General features: G+C 37.4%; 1 protein-coding gene across 4 annotated transcripts in view; it reads right to left on the bottom strand.

The window, feature by feature from the left end:
• The window catches only part of CLINT1 (clathrin interactor 1), a 57,752-nt gene extending 42,764 nt beyond the window's left edge, over window positions 1–14,988 (bottom strand). For 3 of the 4 annotated variants that reach the window (XM_029942942.1, XM_029942941.1, XM_029942943.1), the window contains exon 1: window positions 14,780–14,988. In XM_029942942.1, the coding sequence (XP_029798802.1) occupies window positions 14,780–14,820 (41 nt within the window). In that variant the 5' untranslated portion in view covers window positions 14,821–14,988. Of the gene's footprint in view, window positions 1–10,307; window positions 10,328–14,779 lie in introns of those variants that run through there. The other variant, XM_029942944.1, reaches the window with a different exon arrangement.
• Between the last annotated feature and the right edge of the window lie 2,692 nt (window positions 14,989–17,680).

Here is a 17,680-nt window from a genome sequence, read left to right as displayed (position 1 = left end):
CGGCTTCTTTTTTTTATACTTAAAATAAATCCAAATTCCATGCAATGGCCAAACATTCCCTGAGACTACCTTCTTCCATGTTTCTGCCATACTGTTCTCTTTCTCACCAGCTTTCTCCACTTTGTTCCATAAGATCTTCTCTCTGGAATACTCTTACCTTTAATCTCTGTGCTATACTTTAAAATCTTTTAAGTCAAACATAAATGCCATGTCCTCAGAAAGGTCTCCTTCTCCAATCCTACTTAAAATAGTCCCATTCAGGGGCGCCTGGGTGGCTCAGTCGGTTAAGCCTCCGACTTTGGCTCAGGTCAGATCTCACGTTTGTGGGTTCGAGCCCCGCATCAGGCTCTGTGCTGACAGCTAGCTCAGAGCCTGGAGCCTGCTTCCAGTTCTGTGTTTCCTTCTCTCTCTCTGCCCCTCCCTCTCTCATGCTCTGTCTCTCTTTGTATCAAAATAAATAAAACATTAAAAAAAAAAGTCCCATTCATCATTCTACTTCAGCCCCTTTTCTTCATAACAATTAAAAAATGTAATTATTTTATTTTCTTGTTTTTATCCCTCCCCACCAAAACTTGTTTTTAACTTTGAGTTTACACTTTGAGTATCTGAAAGAGTTCCAAATAATCAATAAATACTCATGAAATGATAAACTCGGTCATCCTGTGGCTTCCTGCGATCCTTAGTACGACACCTCATTCTCTGTCACTTGGCCTTTGGCCATCTGACATAAGAAGCATGCCTATAAATTTCAGTCTTTTTTATCAGAGATTATATAAACATTAAGAATATAATTCAATTCATTCATTAAAAGAGGATTACCATCATATATTCAAAAAAAGTTCTATCTGAAAATGTTATCAGTCTAAAAGGAATATGAATATGTTATTTTTAAATTACTCCTTACAAATTCCAACATGGCCAAAGGGATATTACTTCTGTCGAAGTCAAACACCAATGTTGTATCTCCAACAATTTTCTCAAACTCTTCTACTTTTAATGTGCAAATTACTTGTATGTTTTAATTGTTTAAAATTATGTAATTTTGGGGTGCCTGGGTGGCTCAGTCAGTTGAGCGTCCAGCTTCGGCTCAGGTCATAATCTCACGGTTTGTGGGTTCCAGCCCCACGTTGGGCTCTGTGCTGACTGCTAGCTCAGAGCCTGGAGCCTGCTTCAGATTCTGTATCTCCTTCTCTCTCTGACCGTCCCCTGTTTGCACTGTCTCTCTCTGTCTCTCAAAAATAAATAAAAAGCATTAAAAAATAAATAAATACATTCTCTAATTTTGCTGCTTAACACACACATTATACACATAATTATTTTCCAATTGTTGGTAAATGCCACTCTCAACATATAGCAAATTTTTTCCAATTTAAGTCAAAAGGATTTCATATTCCAAATAAATTATGTAATTGGTTTGCAGGCAAAGTAAGCATTAAGTCTATACTTAAGATGTACATCCTAAGATTATCTATAGAAAATTAATCCTCAATACTTATTTCTACAAATGTCACACAGACATTTTATACTTGTTTGCTAAATGAAGTGCCAACATCCAGCATTCTAATTAGAATAGTGCTGCCATAATTGAGACTTAAATTACTCAGTAATCAGCAGCTAGCATAAACAATTCCAAATCCAAACAAGAGTTATAATACGACAGAAGTATATGAATTACAGGTAGATGGCTGTAACAGGATATGCCACTGGAAGAATACATTCTATGGGAGTGTTTTACTGACATAATCAGATTATCTACAATATATACTTGTAAAGCACATGCTTTTAATTTTTGTCTTCTCATACTTAATTGATTTATGGAAAGCAAATTATATTGCTGTAACTGGGAAAAGCAGGAAGAGAACAGAAATTCTCTTAAAGTTTCACAATATGAAAACAAAACCTTAATTATCCAAAGGAAAATCATCACCACACTTCTAAAAAACTCTTTGTCTCATGTGCCAACTCTTGGTACTATAGGTGTTTCTACATACTAAGGAATTCTAGCAACATCTTAATTACAACAAAAATCTATATAATCTGCAATATAATCTTTATTTTAAAAATCTGCCTCATCACTAAAAGTAATCAAAACCAAGGGTCCTTGGAAAAATGGCTTATTCCAGGGATGAAGTAGTAAGATTACTGGATAAGGTTCAAACACCTTGTGCCAGAAAGTCAGACAGTACTTAAAGAAAAAAAAAAAGTCAAAAGGACCTAAGCCAGCTTTACAAGGATTCCACTGACCAAATCTGTAACAATTTGAGTACTGAAATAAATGACAGCAGGGATTACAAGACACTGAATAAAATGAAAATCCACAAAGGAGGGATATGAGGAAGGAGGGGAGAAAAGATGAGAGCTCTTCCTTACTACAGTAAACTGATTAAGTTCGTTGAAGGATGGACTGTGGGGAGGGGGGTGGAAGGGCAAGGAGTCACCATCTGTAACCGGCACACTACAGACTGGTTCAAGCAAGAAACATGAGTAGATGCTAAATCCAGGGTGCAGTTTGATGAGGAGAGATCTTAAAGTACATCCCCACAGACTACTTATTAGTTGCAACAAGAAAAACATAACTACGTGATAGAGAAACCAGACAACACCTTGACTGTGTGCTCAAAAATAAAAGAGCATACACACCTTGTTTTCCTCCTGAAAAGGTCACGTTATTACTTAATGTAATATCCCAGTTCAGAATACACACCTGAGGAAACATCAGCTAACCTAAAATTGAGGAATATTCTACAAAATAACTGGCCTATAATCTTCAAAAAGGCAAAGAAAGGTTAACAAACTCTTCATTAAAGGAGACTAAAGAGTCATGACAATTAAATACATGATTCTGGACAGAATTGTGCACTGGGATGAGACAAGTGACACAATTAGAATATGGACTACAAAGAGATAAAAATTATTGTTTCGATGTTAAATTTTCCAAATCTAATAGCCATACTGTGGCTATGTAAGAGAATAGTCTTTGTTCTTAGGAAATGTGCACTGAAATCTTGAGGCAAAGGGAGCATGTAACCTACTTTTAAATGGATTAGAAAAGTGTGTGAGTGAGTGAGTCTGTGTGTGTTATGTGTGTGTGTGTGTGTGTGTGTGTGTGTGTGTGTAGACAGAGGGAAAGAGGAACAAAAAAGAAAATGGCAAGCAAATATGGCAAAATCTTAAATATCTGTGAATCTGGATAAAGGATATACAGGTGGTTTCCTCACTATTGTTAAAATTTTAATTTCAGAATAAAAGGTTCTTTAAAAATCTACCTAATTGCACAATATCATGAATATACTTAAATGCTACTGAATTCATTTTAAAATGGTTAATGTAATGTGGCTCTTACCCCATTGTGTTTTTAAATTTGTCTCTCTAGGTAACATACATAACTTGGAATGAAGTCAAACTTCATGAAAATGATTGGTCAGGCTTATTTCCTTTTCACTTTGAGCTATCATTTTCCTGACTCTACAATATGGAGATCATTTATTTGAACTAGGCAAAAACTAGCTTTCTCAAGTGCAATCAATCTTCTATGAGTTTAATGTTTTTAAGTGTTTTATGTTTATTTATTATTGAGACAGAGAGAAACAGAGCACAAGTGGAGGAGGGGCAGAGAGAGAGGGAGACAGAATCTGAAGCAGGCTCTCGGCTCTGAGCTATCAGCACAAAGCCCGAACGCAGGGCTCGAACCCACAAACCGTGAGATCATGACCTGAGTTTAAGTCGAACGCTTAACCGCCTAAGCCACCCAGGTTCCCCAAAGCATCAAAGAGTTTCGATGCAGAGTGTCTGTTATGCTTTTAGATACAAAATGTATTAAGTTTAATTGTTAAAGTTTATCAGAGTTAAAACACATAATGAAACTGAGGCTTACCTGATTTTGATAATCAACGTCATTTTATATTTAAGTTAGACTAAAGGAACACTTAGTAATATAATTTATACAAATTTTACCCATTAGGCACACCAAACACTACATCTCCTGCCCCAAACCATGTTAGCGTGCCAAGCAGTCTTAAGTATTATGTGAATAAAAATCCTCACAGTTAAACGTTTTACTCAACTAATAAATAGGACTGTTCTCAATAAAACTCTTAGGACTGTTCTAATTCCAAAGTTTCCACGTATCACAGTAACCTATTACCATATTTAATAGCAAGTTAATAAAAGCTAGCAAAATGTTATATTTAGATACAACAGTGATAGAATATTCATGACTAAATAACTAGGACACCCATTCCCACTTGCCAGAAAAACTTTTAGTCAAATATTTAGCATAAAATATTTATTTGAAAGTTTTGGAAATACCAGTCATAACAATTTCAACTGTATATTCTGTGGTACACATTATTAAATCAAGTACAAGTTCCTCAAGTACAATTTCTGATGTTTTAAAAACCTAAGCTCCCAACATAATAACACTGAAAAGCCTAATCTCTCGAGATCTCTCGAGGTCCTTTTTTTTTTTTTTTAAAGTATGGAGTATTATTCCTATTCAACAACCAAAATCACTCCTACTCTGTCTTTAAAGAAGCTTTAGACTTGCATTGTTTTGTGTGTTTCCCTATTGATGAACAGTTGTTTGTTTAAAGCCTCTTACACAGGCTAGTTAGTAAATCAAAATACATTTTTATTTATAAAGAAAGGACAGTGTGATGTTTTCTTGTTAGGAGCTATCATATGGTTTCACAAACAGATCAAATATCCAAGATAATGAAAAATAAGTACAGTGTTAAGCATCTTATTTGCGTTCTAGTTTTTACAGATATGGATAGAATAGCCACAAAAATAATTTTAATGGTAAAAATTTTACTGTTTAAGGGGTTTAAAAGCTTACTAAAAAATTTCTTCCAACTTTTAAATTTCTATTAATTAGAACTAATCTAAGGAAGGAATTGTTATTCTATTTAATTCTAATAGAACAGTCTTTGTTCATCTCTATCTTTTAATTTTGGGTTATCCCTTTTTAAAGTTGTCTCACAATGACAAAACTAAATGAACAAAATGAAAGCAATAAAGAACATACTGAAAACCCAAAGATAACATTTGCACAATACATTAACTCATTAATTCTCTAACAGTCCTGGAAGGTTGACCTTCTCCTGTTTTATACAGAAGTGGACAAGATCTCCTAATTTATCATGTATCTCTTCAATATCCCTTTTACCCCTCATTTAAAAATAAAAGTGAGGGGCTCCTGGGTGACTCAGTCGGTTAAGCGTCTGACTTCACCTCAGATCATGATCTGACAGTTTATGGGTTTGGGCCGTGTCGGGCTGTGCTGACAACTCAGGACCTGGAGCTTGCTTTGGGTTCTGTGTCTCCCTCTCTCTCGGCCTCTCCCCTGCTCATTCTCTGTCTCTCTCTGTCTTTCAAAAATAAACAAACATTAAAAAAAATTTTTTAAATAAATAAATGGAAATCCAAAGAAATGGTGCTCAAATTTGGGCCTACGCAAGACCAATTATCTTTTCGAATATGTGGCACCCTACTTCTATTTAAAATACCTTATTAAGATAATTTTATTAAGTGCATTGCCTGACTCCTTCAGGAAAAAATCTAAAAAGAAGTACCGAAATTAGTTAACCTTAAAAACAAGGCGTGAAACCCTTCCGAGAGAATGATAAATTGATGAGACATTCTGTACTGGGAAACATGTGAAAATTAACACAAATGCTTGATATTTACAATGTGATTACATGACTAACAGATTTTTTAAAATTTCTATCTGATTAAGTTCAGAAACAGTGCTAAATATCAAACACTAAGCAAAAGTATATAACTCAAAAAACCATCAACCATGCTGAAATGAGAAATCTGCACCCACCTTAACAGTAATGTTGGTAAAACTATCTCTATATGAAGTCAAGTACTTTGACATTTTGTGTACTTTTTTATTTTTTTTTACCCTTGAGTGATTAAACAGACACTTCCAAATCCTGAAAACTAGACTCAACTTTTCTGATATAAAGGAAATTACTTCCAGAACTTACCAAAATGTTGAAACGTTTATAATTTATTTCCTCTCAAGCTCTAAGAAACCCCAAATATTTACACTTCAAATTACTTAAGTTGGACTAGTTGACTGGAATAGAAGGGGGACTTCCTTTTGCAATGGAACATCTTCTCAGAGAGTATCACTGACGTCACCCTATGCTCCGAACCATTTGGGAGCAGGTTCTTACCAGTGAGTCTACATCATCATTTGACCTGCTTCAGATTTTGTACTTCATGTTCGATACCTTATTCAGCCTCATCTTCCTTTCAGGCAAATATACTTTAACAAAAAGGGGGGTGGGGGCCATCTGTGTGGCTCAGTAGGTTAAGTGTCTCACTTCTGCTCAGGTCATGGTATCATGGTTTGTGAGTACGAGCCCCATCTCGGGCTCTGTGCTGACAGCTCAGAGCCTGGAGCCTGCTTCTGAGTCTGTGTCTCCCTCTCTATGCCCCTCCCCTGTTCATAATCTGTCTGTCGCTCAAAAGTAAACACTTGAAAAAAAAATATCAAGATCTCTTTCATGGATTTTTGCTCAGTCCTGTTCTTTTTATTCTCTAAATTTCAACAGTATTTATATCCTGTACCCTAAATTCAGATATATCATCTTGTATTACTCTCTACTTCTTTTTATGTGCTTTTCATGTGCTCATCTACTTGATAGAATCATAAGCTGCCACTGGAACCATAAGGTGTGTCTCTCATAGTACTCTGCAGGGCTCACTGTACATGTTTAATGAGCACTCAGTGAAAGTCCTTTATGAGGTATGGCCAAGATTAGTAAGGCTATCAGTAACATATTTTCAGTTACTGCATAACATTTAAATACTTACAAACTATATCAAAAACACAATACTTGGATAAGTACATAACAGACTAAGAAAAATTATTTCTAAATGCTCAGTCTGAAGAAAAACTGGGAAAAGCTGGGCATAAATTACAGATTAATATGACACAGCACTATGGGTACAGGAAAGACCACAAAGGACTACGTGAAACTTTAAAAATTGTGGAAGCTCGTTACAGAGGACTACTAATTCTGAAGCACAATGCAGTTTGTAAATGTCACATTAAGAATTTTTTTAATTTTTGAGAGAGAAAGCACAAGCAGGGGAGGAGCAGAGGGTAAAGGACAGAGGATCTGAAGCAGGCTCTGTCAGTGAGCCCAATGCAGGGCTCACACTCAAACTGCAAGGTTATGACCTGAGCTGAAGCTGAATGTTCAACTGACTGAGCCACCTAGATGCCCCATAAATTTTAGGATTAAGTAGTGAACACCTTCATAATAGCTAAAGATTTTCTTTTGCACCTACACAAACATCTGTTTGTTTCCCTTTTGTTGAGGGGCACCCAACTTACAGACATTATTCAAAGTACAGCAAGGGTCCAGAAAAATTTTTTATGACAGGTACATTGGGGGGAGGGGAAGAATAAATACTCACTGAATTTGGTGCAGAAATTTTAAGTATTAAAAATTTTTTTCCCAGTAATTTTTTTATTAGTGCAAGGTATACACTAGCAACTCACCTTTATTACAATAGTTTTTCAACTACTGTATTGTAACTTATAAAAGTTAGCAAAAACTGTTAAATATATGTTCTGAAAGTAAACATCTATATTTAAATCTAGACTCTATTTTCTAGATGTGTTACTTTCGGCCAGTTCCTGGACTTCCCTGTGGCCCATTTGCTCGTCAATAAATTGAAGATGGTAACAATGTTGTCGTAATTGTTATTGGCACATGGCAGATACTAAATAACTATTAGCTTTTATTAGAAATATCTGAGCTTAAAAGATTTCTTCAGTAATATACATCAGCTCATCAAACTTAACATATTCAAAGATATTTACTGAACACCTACTATACGTCCTACGCTGTTCTAAGAGTTAGTAATGCAGCAGTAAATAAACCAAAGTCCCTGGCTTCAGAGTTCACATCCTAGAGGCCACAGCAGAATGCATGTAAATAAAGGAAGCAGAGGGGGGAAAAGAGTGACTTAGGTGGATGCATGCTATTTTATATAGAAAGTGAACAGACAATCATGGAGTGATGGAAGATGAGGTCAGAGGGGGCAGCAGAGAGCCAGATCAAGTACAGGCTGAGAGGAGGGAGATGAAAACTGACTGAAAAGCTGAGACAGGTCTGATTTAGTATTTTTCAAGAATCAATCATTGCTGTGTGGAGAGCAGACTGACGGTTAAAATTTTTATTTGGCTTCATGAGAAATGAGCCATACTTCAAAAGCCCATTCAGACAGTACCAAACTTCTAAATATAAGCAAAACACATCAAACTAAGGATGTTACTTAACCACTGTGGTTTAACTGCAAATAAAAAGTTTTAATCACACAACCTTAAGTTAAAGAACAAATATGAGAAAAATCAATTGAAAAAAATCCTTAGTATGTTTATTTGCTTTGTTCTTTAATGATCTACTAAAAATACATGAAATGCAGGTATTTTTGCTATTTTCAAAATTTAAGGCTAATATGGCTAAGACTTTTTGAGGGAAACATTTCAAAAGCATGCATACACATTTACCACATGATGGTGAATGGTGAACTTGTGTGGAAACTTAAAAAAATTATTGATATTTGAATCTGTAGTACTTAAATACTCTCTTAAGAATTTAGAAAAGAAACAAAATTCGTATGTCGAAAGACATTCTAAAACAAGGCAAACTCACTAGAATACAAAACATGCCTATTGTTGCACATAACAAAACTCCTCATCTAGTAATTCATTAGCTAAATCTATCCACAAATCATAATTAGCTATAAATTAGTTCCAACATGGGAACACTTTATGTTCTTTTACCTGTGCTTAATTTTCAGGCTAAAGAGCTCTGGTAAGCCAAAAACACTTCTTGCCACCTTGGAAGAATGGACTGAGTAACAGGAAAGCCCTTCCTGTAACGCACGTTCCCTGCATATACTGCTCATTGTCAGAGATCACAAATGTGATATATTTTAGAGGGTTCTTTTTCTTGATACTGTTCAGTTTCTTTAAGAGTTAGGGGGTGTTTGGGTGGTTCAGTCAGTGACGTGTCCGACTCCTGATCCTGGCTCAGATCATGACCTCGTGGTTCATAAGATCAAGCCCCACATCGGGCTCCATTATGACAGCATGAAGCCTGCTTGGGATTCTCTCCCCCTTTCTCTGTCCCCCCTACCCCCACATGCACACTCTCTCTCAAAATAAATAATAAACCTAGTAAAAGAAGAATTAACTGTCAAGTTCAATTTGCCTTCAAAAAACAAATATTTTTACATTTTAGAAGAATGTTTTACATTAGCACTATCTTTGATATCTTGAGAAAATACAAAACAAATTGAACAAAAATTAGCAGACAGAAATTGCAATATGTCTCCCCAAAGATTTCACTCCTCAACATATCTTTTTGAAGAATTACTTCTGTAACATGGTTTTCAATATTAAAGTAAAAGTAGTTATGACTTGGTGAAAACACATGACACACACACTGGTGATATTTATATGAGTTTTCCTATAAGTAGGTTAAGAAGTCCATTCAGGTGAAGAGTTTATGAAAGAGTGCTCACTGAAAATAATGATTCATGGATAAAGACACAGTCCTTACATACTTGTACATAATGTACTCTAACAAAATTTTCTTTATTCTTTTAAACACTATATTCCTTTATTTTTTCTATGTTACAAATAATTTTATGCATTACATAATAATAGGTGTTTTAAGAGTTTATGTCAGGTAATATGAACTTAATCCTCACAAGAACCCTGTAAAATAAATATGAGCTCCATTTTCTAGACAGAAAAATTTAAAAGATATTGTTCCAATGCCCAAGGGTTCTTCATAGCAGACTTAGGATTTCAATCCAGTTCTGATCTCTGAACCAAACTGCTTCTCAGAGCCATTAAGTATCATCTGGAGGTACAGGAGGAGAATGTGTTTTGCTAGCAAATTATGATAAACATATAAAACACACATAATTATGCCAAACAAGGAAAGTTCATGAAGCAACACCTCAAAAAAGCATAAAAAAGGGCCACTTGCATGGTTCAGTCAGGTAGGCATCTGACTTCAGCTCAGGTCATGATCTCACGGTTCATGGGTTTGAGCCCCACGTCAGGCTCTGTGCTGATCCCTCAGAGCCTGAAACCTGCTTCAGATTCTGTGTCTCTGTCTCTCTCTGCCCATCCCCTGCTTGAGTTCTCTTTCCCTCTCAAAAATAAATAAACATTTAAAAATTTTAAGAAATAAAAAGCTGCCTATACTCTTTCTTTTTCTTAAAAGAAATATTAAGTAAACACTAGAAATAAGTAAGAGGAGCACCTGGGTGGCTCGATTGAGCGTGTGACTCTTGATTTCAGCTCAGGTCATGATCTCATGGTTCCTGGAATCAAGCCCCAAGTTGGGGTCTGTGCTGACAGCACGGGGCCTCCTTGGGATTCTCTCTCTCTCAAAATAAATAAATAAACATTAAAAAATAATTTGTTAAAAAAATAAGAAAAAATACAAGAACACAGAAAAGGATTCAACTATGGAGCCTACTATAAAAATTAGAAGTACTAACTAAATAAGTGGTATTTAAAATTAAAAAACAAACAAGTACTTTTAGTGGATATATCAGTAAACAAATGAAAAACTACTTTAACACTACAGGGCACAGAAAAACATAAGAGGCAAGTAAGTCATTTTAAAAAGCATTCTGACAGTAGTACTAAACAGGCTAATTTGAACTACAGAAATACTGGCAGAAGATGAATTAAACACTTCTTTCTTTGGAATTAAATTCTTAATAAATATCTTCTTATATCCATTTACTGGAGAGGGAGGATAATTAAGTATTTCAGCAATAACAATTATCTATAATTGCTTCCCAAAAAAGTTGATATGGGAAGACTAAAAAGCTGACAATCATATCTGCTTTCAAATTCTAAGAAGCAAACAGAACAAAGATTTACTGGTAAGAGGGAAAATAAGGGGGAAACCATCTGGTGACTAAAAAGCAAAACTGTAAGTTCAAATTGTAGCGTATTTGTACTGGCAAGTTTCTTGAAGGCAGGGTACCTGTATTGTACTTTTCAAGTTCAGAAAATACAGTACTACTCAAAAAAAGAAAAAAAAGAAAAAACAGTATTATCTGTTGAAATAACTGAATGAACTAAATTTTTAAAAAGTAAAAAGTTCTCCTTCTGGGGTCTAGACTAGGCAACAGTAGTTTCTATAGCTCTACAAACATTTAGGATCTAAAAATGCATGTTAACACCAACAAAAATCAACTTATAAGAAAAAAAATGCAATCTATGCTTAAGAAAATAACTTAAACGAACTACATATAGCAGTCACCCACCTATAGTAGTTGGCCAGCAGTACAAAAAGAGTAAGGGCCATTGATGAAATCGATTTACGGCTAGAATTAATTACTCCGTGCAATGAAAGAGAAGGGTTAACTGGGCTTGAATAATAAGTAGCAGTTTTGATCTACCACTGTCTGTCACGTTCACAAATTTCCAAATTTTGGAGAAAAGATAGAACAGAACTGCAGCAACTTTTAATTTGTAGCATGTTTGGGATAACAAAATATCAAAGTATCTAACTTTATTACAAGAAGTCCGGTCACAAGATGTTAACGGTCAAGCTAGTCCCAGCTGGTGGGAGTGGTGCCACTTATCCTTTCCTGCCACAGCTGCCTTTTATGCACCTGAGTACAAGTGGGAGGAAACTGGTACTCTAAGCTCTGGCGGGCCTATGACTTTATCTGCTTCTCCTCAGTTCCACAGTGTTCTGCACAAAAGCCACTTAATATTACCGGAAGGTCAACAGCTGCGGAAAGTATCTCCTCACCCTCCATGTCTTCAAGCTCTCAAAAGCCAATATTTGAAATACGTCATTATACTTTAGAACTGCCATCATACTTGCAACTCCAGGGAACATATTTTGAAAGAAAACATTTTTCTTTCTCAAGTAAACCTCACTGGGTAGGAATATATGCTAAATAAAAGGCCTAGTTTTCCTGAGTCATTGGTTACATTTATTTACTGCATAAAGCATTTAAGTACAACAGTTATTGATTACCACTTTAAAAAAATTCCCTTTTCAGCTGAAACTGTCTCTGGAGGAGGACTTTCTAAAATTTATGTGCTATTATGAAATACTAGTTCCATATCTCCCCCCGCCCCCCAACAATGGAAATTCATGTCTCCAAATAGCCAATAAAGTTGAAAACAGACTTTGTCTACCCTCATCCCAACATTTTACAGATAGAGAATCTATCATTTAAAGATTTATGTGATTCTCTCTAAAACTATACATATGGTTAACTTAAAAGGCAGTATCAGAATCTGAACTCGGGTCTCCAAAACCCCTAAATGGTGCTCTTCCTAATATATAAGACCTCATTCTATTGGCAGACCAAACTCTCTGAGCAGTCCTTAATCACTTCATCGTTTGTTCATTTCCAAGTTCCCTCAATACCTTATCCCCCTAATACCCAAAACGGCCATTCTATGGATCGGTTTCTCCTCCATTTTGGGATTTTAAGGTGAAGAATCCAACTGGACACAGTGCCACAGGTACTGGTTCTGTAAGATGCTTACATTTTGAGGGAAGTTCTTTCTCTCCTGCCAGTGAAAGGTGAAAATTAAATCCTGAGTACTCAGTAAAATAACCTTACATTCTAACCTTAATATCATGTGTCAGACACCCACAAAAGCTTTAAAAAGTCCTTGGTGGCAGAATTCTTATATGTTCCTGAATAACATAGTTCAGGTCTCCATTTTAAGTTGCGTAGTAAAAAAGGAAGATAGAAGTTCTTTTTCAACAACAGTTCTTCAATTAGATGACTTGATAACTCCTTACGTAGCAAATTTAACCTGAACACTTGAAGATTAGTAACACAGGTGATAAAGACAAACAACAGCAAACATAAAACAGCAGCAGGAACACTGCCTTGATTTCTGCCTCTTGAAAAATGTATATAGCTTCTGCAAATTTGTGAGTACCACAAACAGTCTTCCAAGATAACAAGGTTTTCGTTAGTGGATTTCTTTTGTTGTTCTCTGGCTTAGAAATAGAGAATTTTTAGAGATTTTTGGACTTTCAAAACTATTTAAGCTGGTATCCAAGTCTTTATACCATATATTGAAAAACAGCCAATGATCCAATAGGGCATGCACAGTGCTCATAGGAAAAACAAACAAACAACTAACGAACCTGGATCTGGAAAAGAACCATGATTTTATCTTTAGGAAGCAAAGGGAATATAAGTAGCAAAATAAACCCAAAATAAATGTCTGAAGCCTTAATGGTCAAATGAATAGCTGACAAAGAAAAGTTACTAAAGCTAACCAATTTTCAAACATGGAGTTTCTCTTTTAATGTGTATCTATCTCCCTCTCAACTGTAGGACATCTGCTACAGTTATCCAAAGTATATTGATCTAAGTATATACTGTGTCAAGGGCTTTATGTGTAAAGTCCTTAGCCCTTATGCTTTACAACAATGCTGTAAGGTAGATTACCTATCATCATTTTCATACTGCACCTAAGAAAACTGGGGCACCTAAAGGTTAAGTAACTTGCCAAGGTTTCTGAGCTTGAACCCAGCTCTCCAGGCTCTAAAATCCACGTTCCTTTGGTGCTCTACTGCCTCCTCACTAGCACAACAAATTGTGGAAAAAATGGTCAAATTCTAAGTTCTATCGGATGATTACCCAAGCCACTTAAATTGTGGGGTTTTTATTGTTTGTTTGATTGGGGTTTTTTTGGTGTCAAGAAAAACTCAATAGTTTGCCATCAACACTTCCTGATTTTAGGTTGGGTCGGTGTTACCGATGTTTAACTGCACAATCTCTAGAAGCCAAAAGGAAGAGGACTGGTTAAACTCTTACCCTTTATTTCCTGCTGGCCTAGAAGTCCTCACTTAATGTTATGTCTGTTAAGTGTTAAGGTTTTTCTGGTGTAGTGACACTGAAGTTATAACCTAACTCTTAAAGGAAATCACCTACATATTAGTCATTTCACCTGTCAGGGAAGTTAAAAGCAGATCAACAGGATATAAACCTGAGTTGTTTCCTTGTTTATGGTAAATTTCCTAATGACTTGTTAATTGACCCCAATGGAACAAGTGGCCCTCCAAAAATGAAGTGTAGTGAAAAAGGAAACAGAGGAAAAAGAAGAAGCATAGTAAGTACTGTGGTGATCTACTTTCACTAGTGTTAGAAAAGCAAAGGATGAATCTCCTCTTGACTAACTTCAGCCTGACCACAATGGCCACTTGTTACACCTACCACCCACTCCAACACTTCAGGTTCATTAGGAATGAAAAGAAACCCAGTAAGCAACCAGACCAGGCCTATGTCTCCGCACCACACCCTGAGGAACACAGAGGGTCAGTGCATTGCGTCCCCCAACTCCAAACCTTCCCCGCTACCCTGGAGGCAAAGCTCAGAGCCTGGGGCCAAGGCAGTCCTCCGGCCAGGGCAGTGACCCAACTCTGGACAACCCCGCCCCCTCCCCTGACCAAAGGGTCTGTGTCTAGAGGGATGGGGATGGGAGCAAGGTGAAGAAGGCCTGCACAGGAGAGGAGGGGGCTAACAGGATGTTTTGAAACGAGTAAGGGTCCCTTCTCACCCTCGCGGGTCGGGACCAGCTCCGGGCCGGAGAGAGCGCGGCCGCCGCCATGATGGGACTGGCCGAGCAGGGGGCGTGACGCGGACAGCCCCGGGCGCAGGGCCAGCTCCCCTTCCCCCTTCCTCCCTTCCTCTGCGTGGGCCTTGGCCACAACTGACCCCTGATACTCACGCTTTGTCCACCAGCTCCCGCACCTTCCACATGTTCAACATCTTGCCCCGTGCGGGCCGAGCCGCCGGCTCCCTCCCCTGCTCCCACAAACCCCGGAACACTTCCGCGCCGGGGCAGATCCAGACCAGGGTCACCGCCGCCGCCCGCCGCCTCGAACTCCCCCAGTTAGATCCTTCTCTAGCCACAGCCGCGGCGCCGCCAGTGACACGTCGAGACGCGGGGGCAGAGGCGCTGCGTGGAGCGGAAGTGCCCGACTTTCCGCCCTCTGCGCGTGGGGCACACCGGGACTTGTAGTTCTCCGCCCGCCTAGCGGAAAGGTTAAGCTGACAGAGTTAGTGTGGTAAACTTGGTACTATTTCTGTTAGACCCTACAGTCCTGTGCACTCTTCCCCATGCGTCTGACCTTCGAAATCAGAAACTCTGGGGTGAGGACCATGAATCTGTGCTTTAAGGAATCCTCCGTGTTCAAGTGTCTGAAGCACTGGTATAGGATCCAGCGGCCCTCAGGCACATTTTTAAAATAGTAAGTATTGTTTCTCCCCAAAGCAGTCCTAAATATGTAACAAATACCACAGCATGCTATGACTTTGAGCCTTCAAATGCCTCTTTGAAAGGATTTTCTTGTACAATAAGTCTTGTTAAAAAATCACCTGAGATAGGAAAGACCCACCGTTAATGTCATCCTCAAAGGGAAAAACAGAGCTTTCCCTGTCAGGAACACCACAGGGATGTACATTCTCACCACTGTTATTCAACATAGTGTTGGATGTCCTAGCTTCAGCAATCAGATAACACAAAGAAATAAAAGGCATCCAAAGAGGCAAGGAGGGAGTCAAACTTTCAGTCTTTGCACATGACATGATACTCAGTGTGGAAAACCCCCAAAATTCCACCAACAACTGCTAGAACTGATCCATGAATTCAGCAAAGTCACAAGATATAAAATCAACGCACTTATGTGAAAACCAACTTGGTAAGATACTATTAAAAAAAATCAATGCACAGAAATTGGTTACATTTCTATACAATAATGAAACAGCAGAAAGAGAAATCAAGAAATCAATCCCACTTACAATTGCAACAAAAACCGTAAAATACCTGGGAATAAACCTAACCAAAGAGGTGAAAAATCTATACACCTCTTTGGTGTATCTATATGTATAGTTTCTATGAAAACCATAGAAGGCTTATGAAAGAAATGACACACAAAAAAAGGAAAAATATCCCATGCTTATGGATTGGAAGAACAAACATTGTTAAAATGTCAATACACTCAAAGCAATCTGCATATTCAATGCAATCCCTATCAAAATAATACCAGCATTCTTTATAGAGCTAGAATAAATAATCCTAAAATTTGTATGGTACTACAAAAAACTTTGAAGAGCCAAAGCAATCCTGAAAAAGAAAACCAAAGTTGGAGGCATCACAATTCTAGACTTCAGGATGTATTACAAAACTGTAATCATCAAAAGAGTATGCTACTGGAACAAAAACAGACACATAGATCAATGGAACAGAATAGACAACCCAGAAATGGACCCACAAACATATGGCCAACTAATCTTTGACAAAACTGGAAAGAATATCCAGTGGAATAAAGACAGTCTCATCAAACTGAATACCCCCCCCAAAATAATCCGGTGAAGAAATGGGCAAAAGACATGAATAGACACTTTTCCAAAGAAGGCATCCAGATGGCTAATAGACACATGAAAAGATGCTAAACATCACTCATCGTCAGGGGAATACATATCAAAACTACAATGAGATATCACCTCACACCTGTCAGAATGTCTAAAACGAACAACTCAGGCAACAACAGACATTGGCAAGGATGCAGAGAAAGAGTAACCCTTTTGCACTGCTGGTGGGAATGCAAACCGGTGCAGCCACTCTGAAAAACAGTATGGAGTTTCCTCAAAAAAATTAAAAATAGAATACCCTATGACCCAGCAATTGCACTACTTTAAATACTATATTTATCCAAAGGATACAGGTATGCTGTTTCAAAGGGGCATATGCACCCCAATGTATTTATAGCAGCACTATCGACAATAGTCAAAGTATGGAAAGAGCCCACATGTCCATTGATGGATTAGTGGATAAAGAAGATGTAGTATACACACACACACACACACACACACACACACACACAGAGACGATTACTTGGCAATCAAAAAGGATGAAACCTTGCCATTTGCAGCAATGTGGATGGAATTAGAGTGTACTATGCTAAGTGAAATTAGTCAGACAAAGGCAAATATCATGACTTCCTTCATATGTGGAATTTAAGATACAAAACAATGAACATAAGGGAAAGGAAGCAAAAATAATATAAAAATAGAGGGGGCAACAAAACATAAGAGACTCTTAAATATAGACAACAAACAGCGTTGCTGGAGGGTTTGTGGGTAGGGGATGGGCTAAATGGGCAAGAGGTATTTAGGGAAGACAGTTGCTGGGATGAGCACTGGGTATTAGATGTAAGGAATGAATTACTAGATTCTACTCTGAAATCATCATTGCACTATATGCTAACTAACTTGGATGTAAATTTAAAAATAAAGAAGTAAATAAGTATATGGGAATAAGGTACGCATACCCAGACATCTAAGATCTGTGGTGAGCTAAGCAAAACTATCAAAAGGCAAAGCAAGAGAAAAAGAACAAATATGTTCAGGGTGTGCTGAGGCACAGTTTCAAGCAAAAAATAAGATCCTCTGGATGCTTTGATGTAACAAGCAGTTGAGCACTGGCTCTTTTTGTGTCTAAGAATTGATTTTAAAGGAAGACAGATTCTGTAATAGTGATTGAAATCATGGGAAAGCAGCTGCCTTTTGTGTGTATAACGATGTGCTCCATGGGGAAATACCTATTGAGAATTTACTACTTTATTCA

This window comes from Suricata suricatta, chromosome 6 (genome assembly GCF_006229205.1).
Source record: "Suricata suricatta isolate VVHF042 chromosome 6, meerkat_22Aug2017_6uvM2_HiC, whole genome shotgun sequence".
NCBI lineage: Eukaryota > Metazoa > Chordata > Mammalia > Carnivora > Herpestidae > Suricata > Suricata suricatta.
Note: the sequence above shows the minus strand (reverse complement) of the source record. Positions and strands in the feature narration are given on the sequence as shown.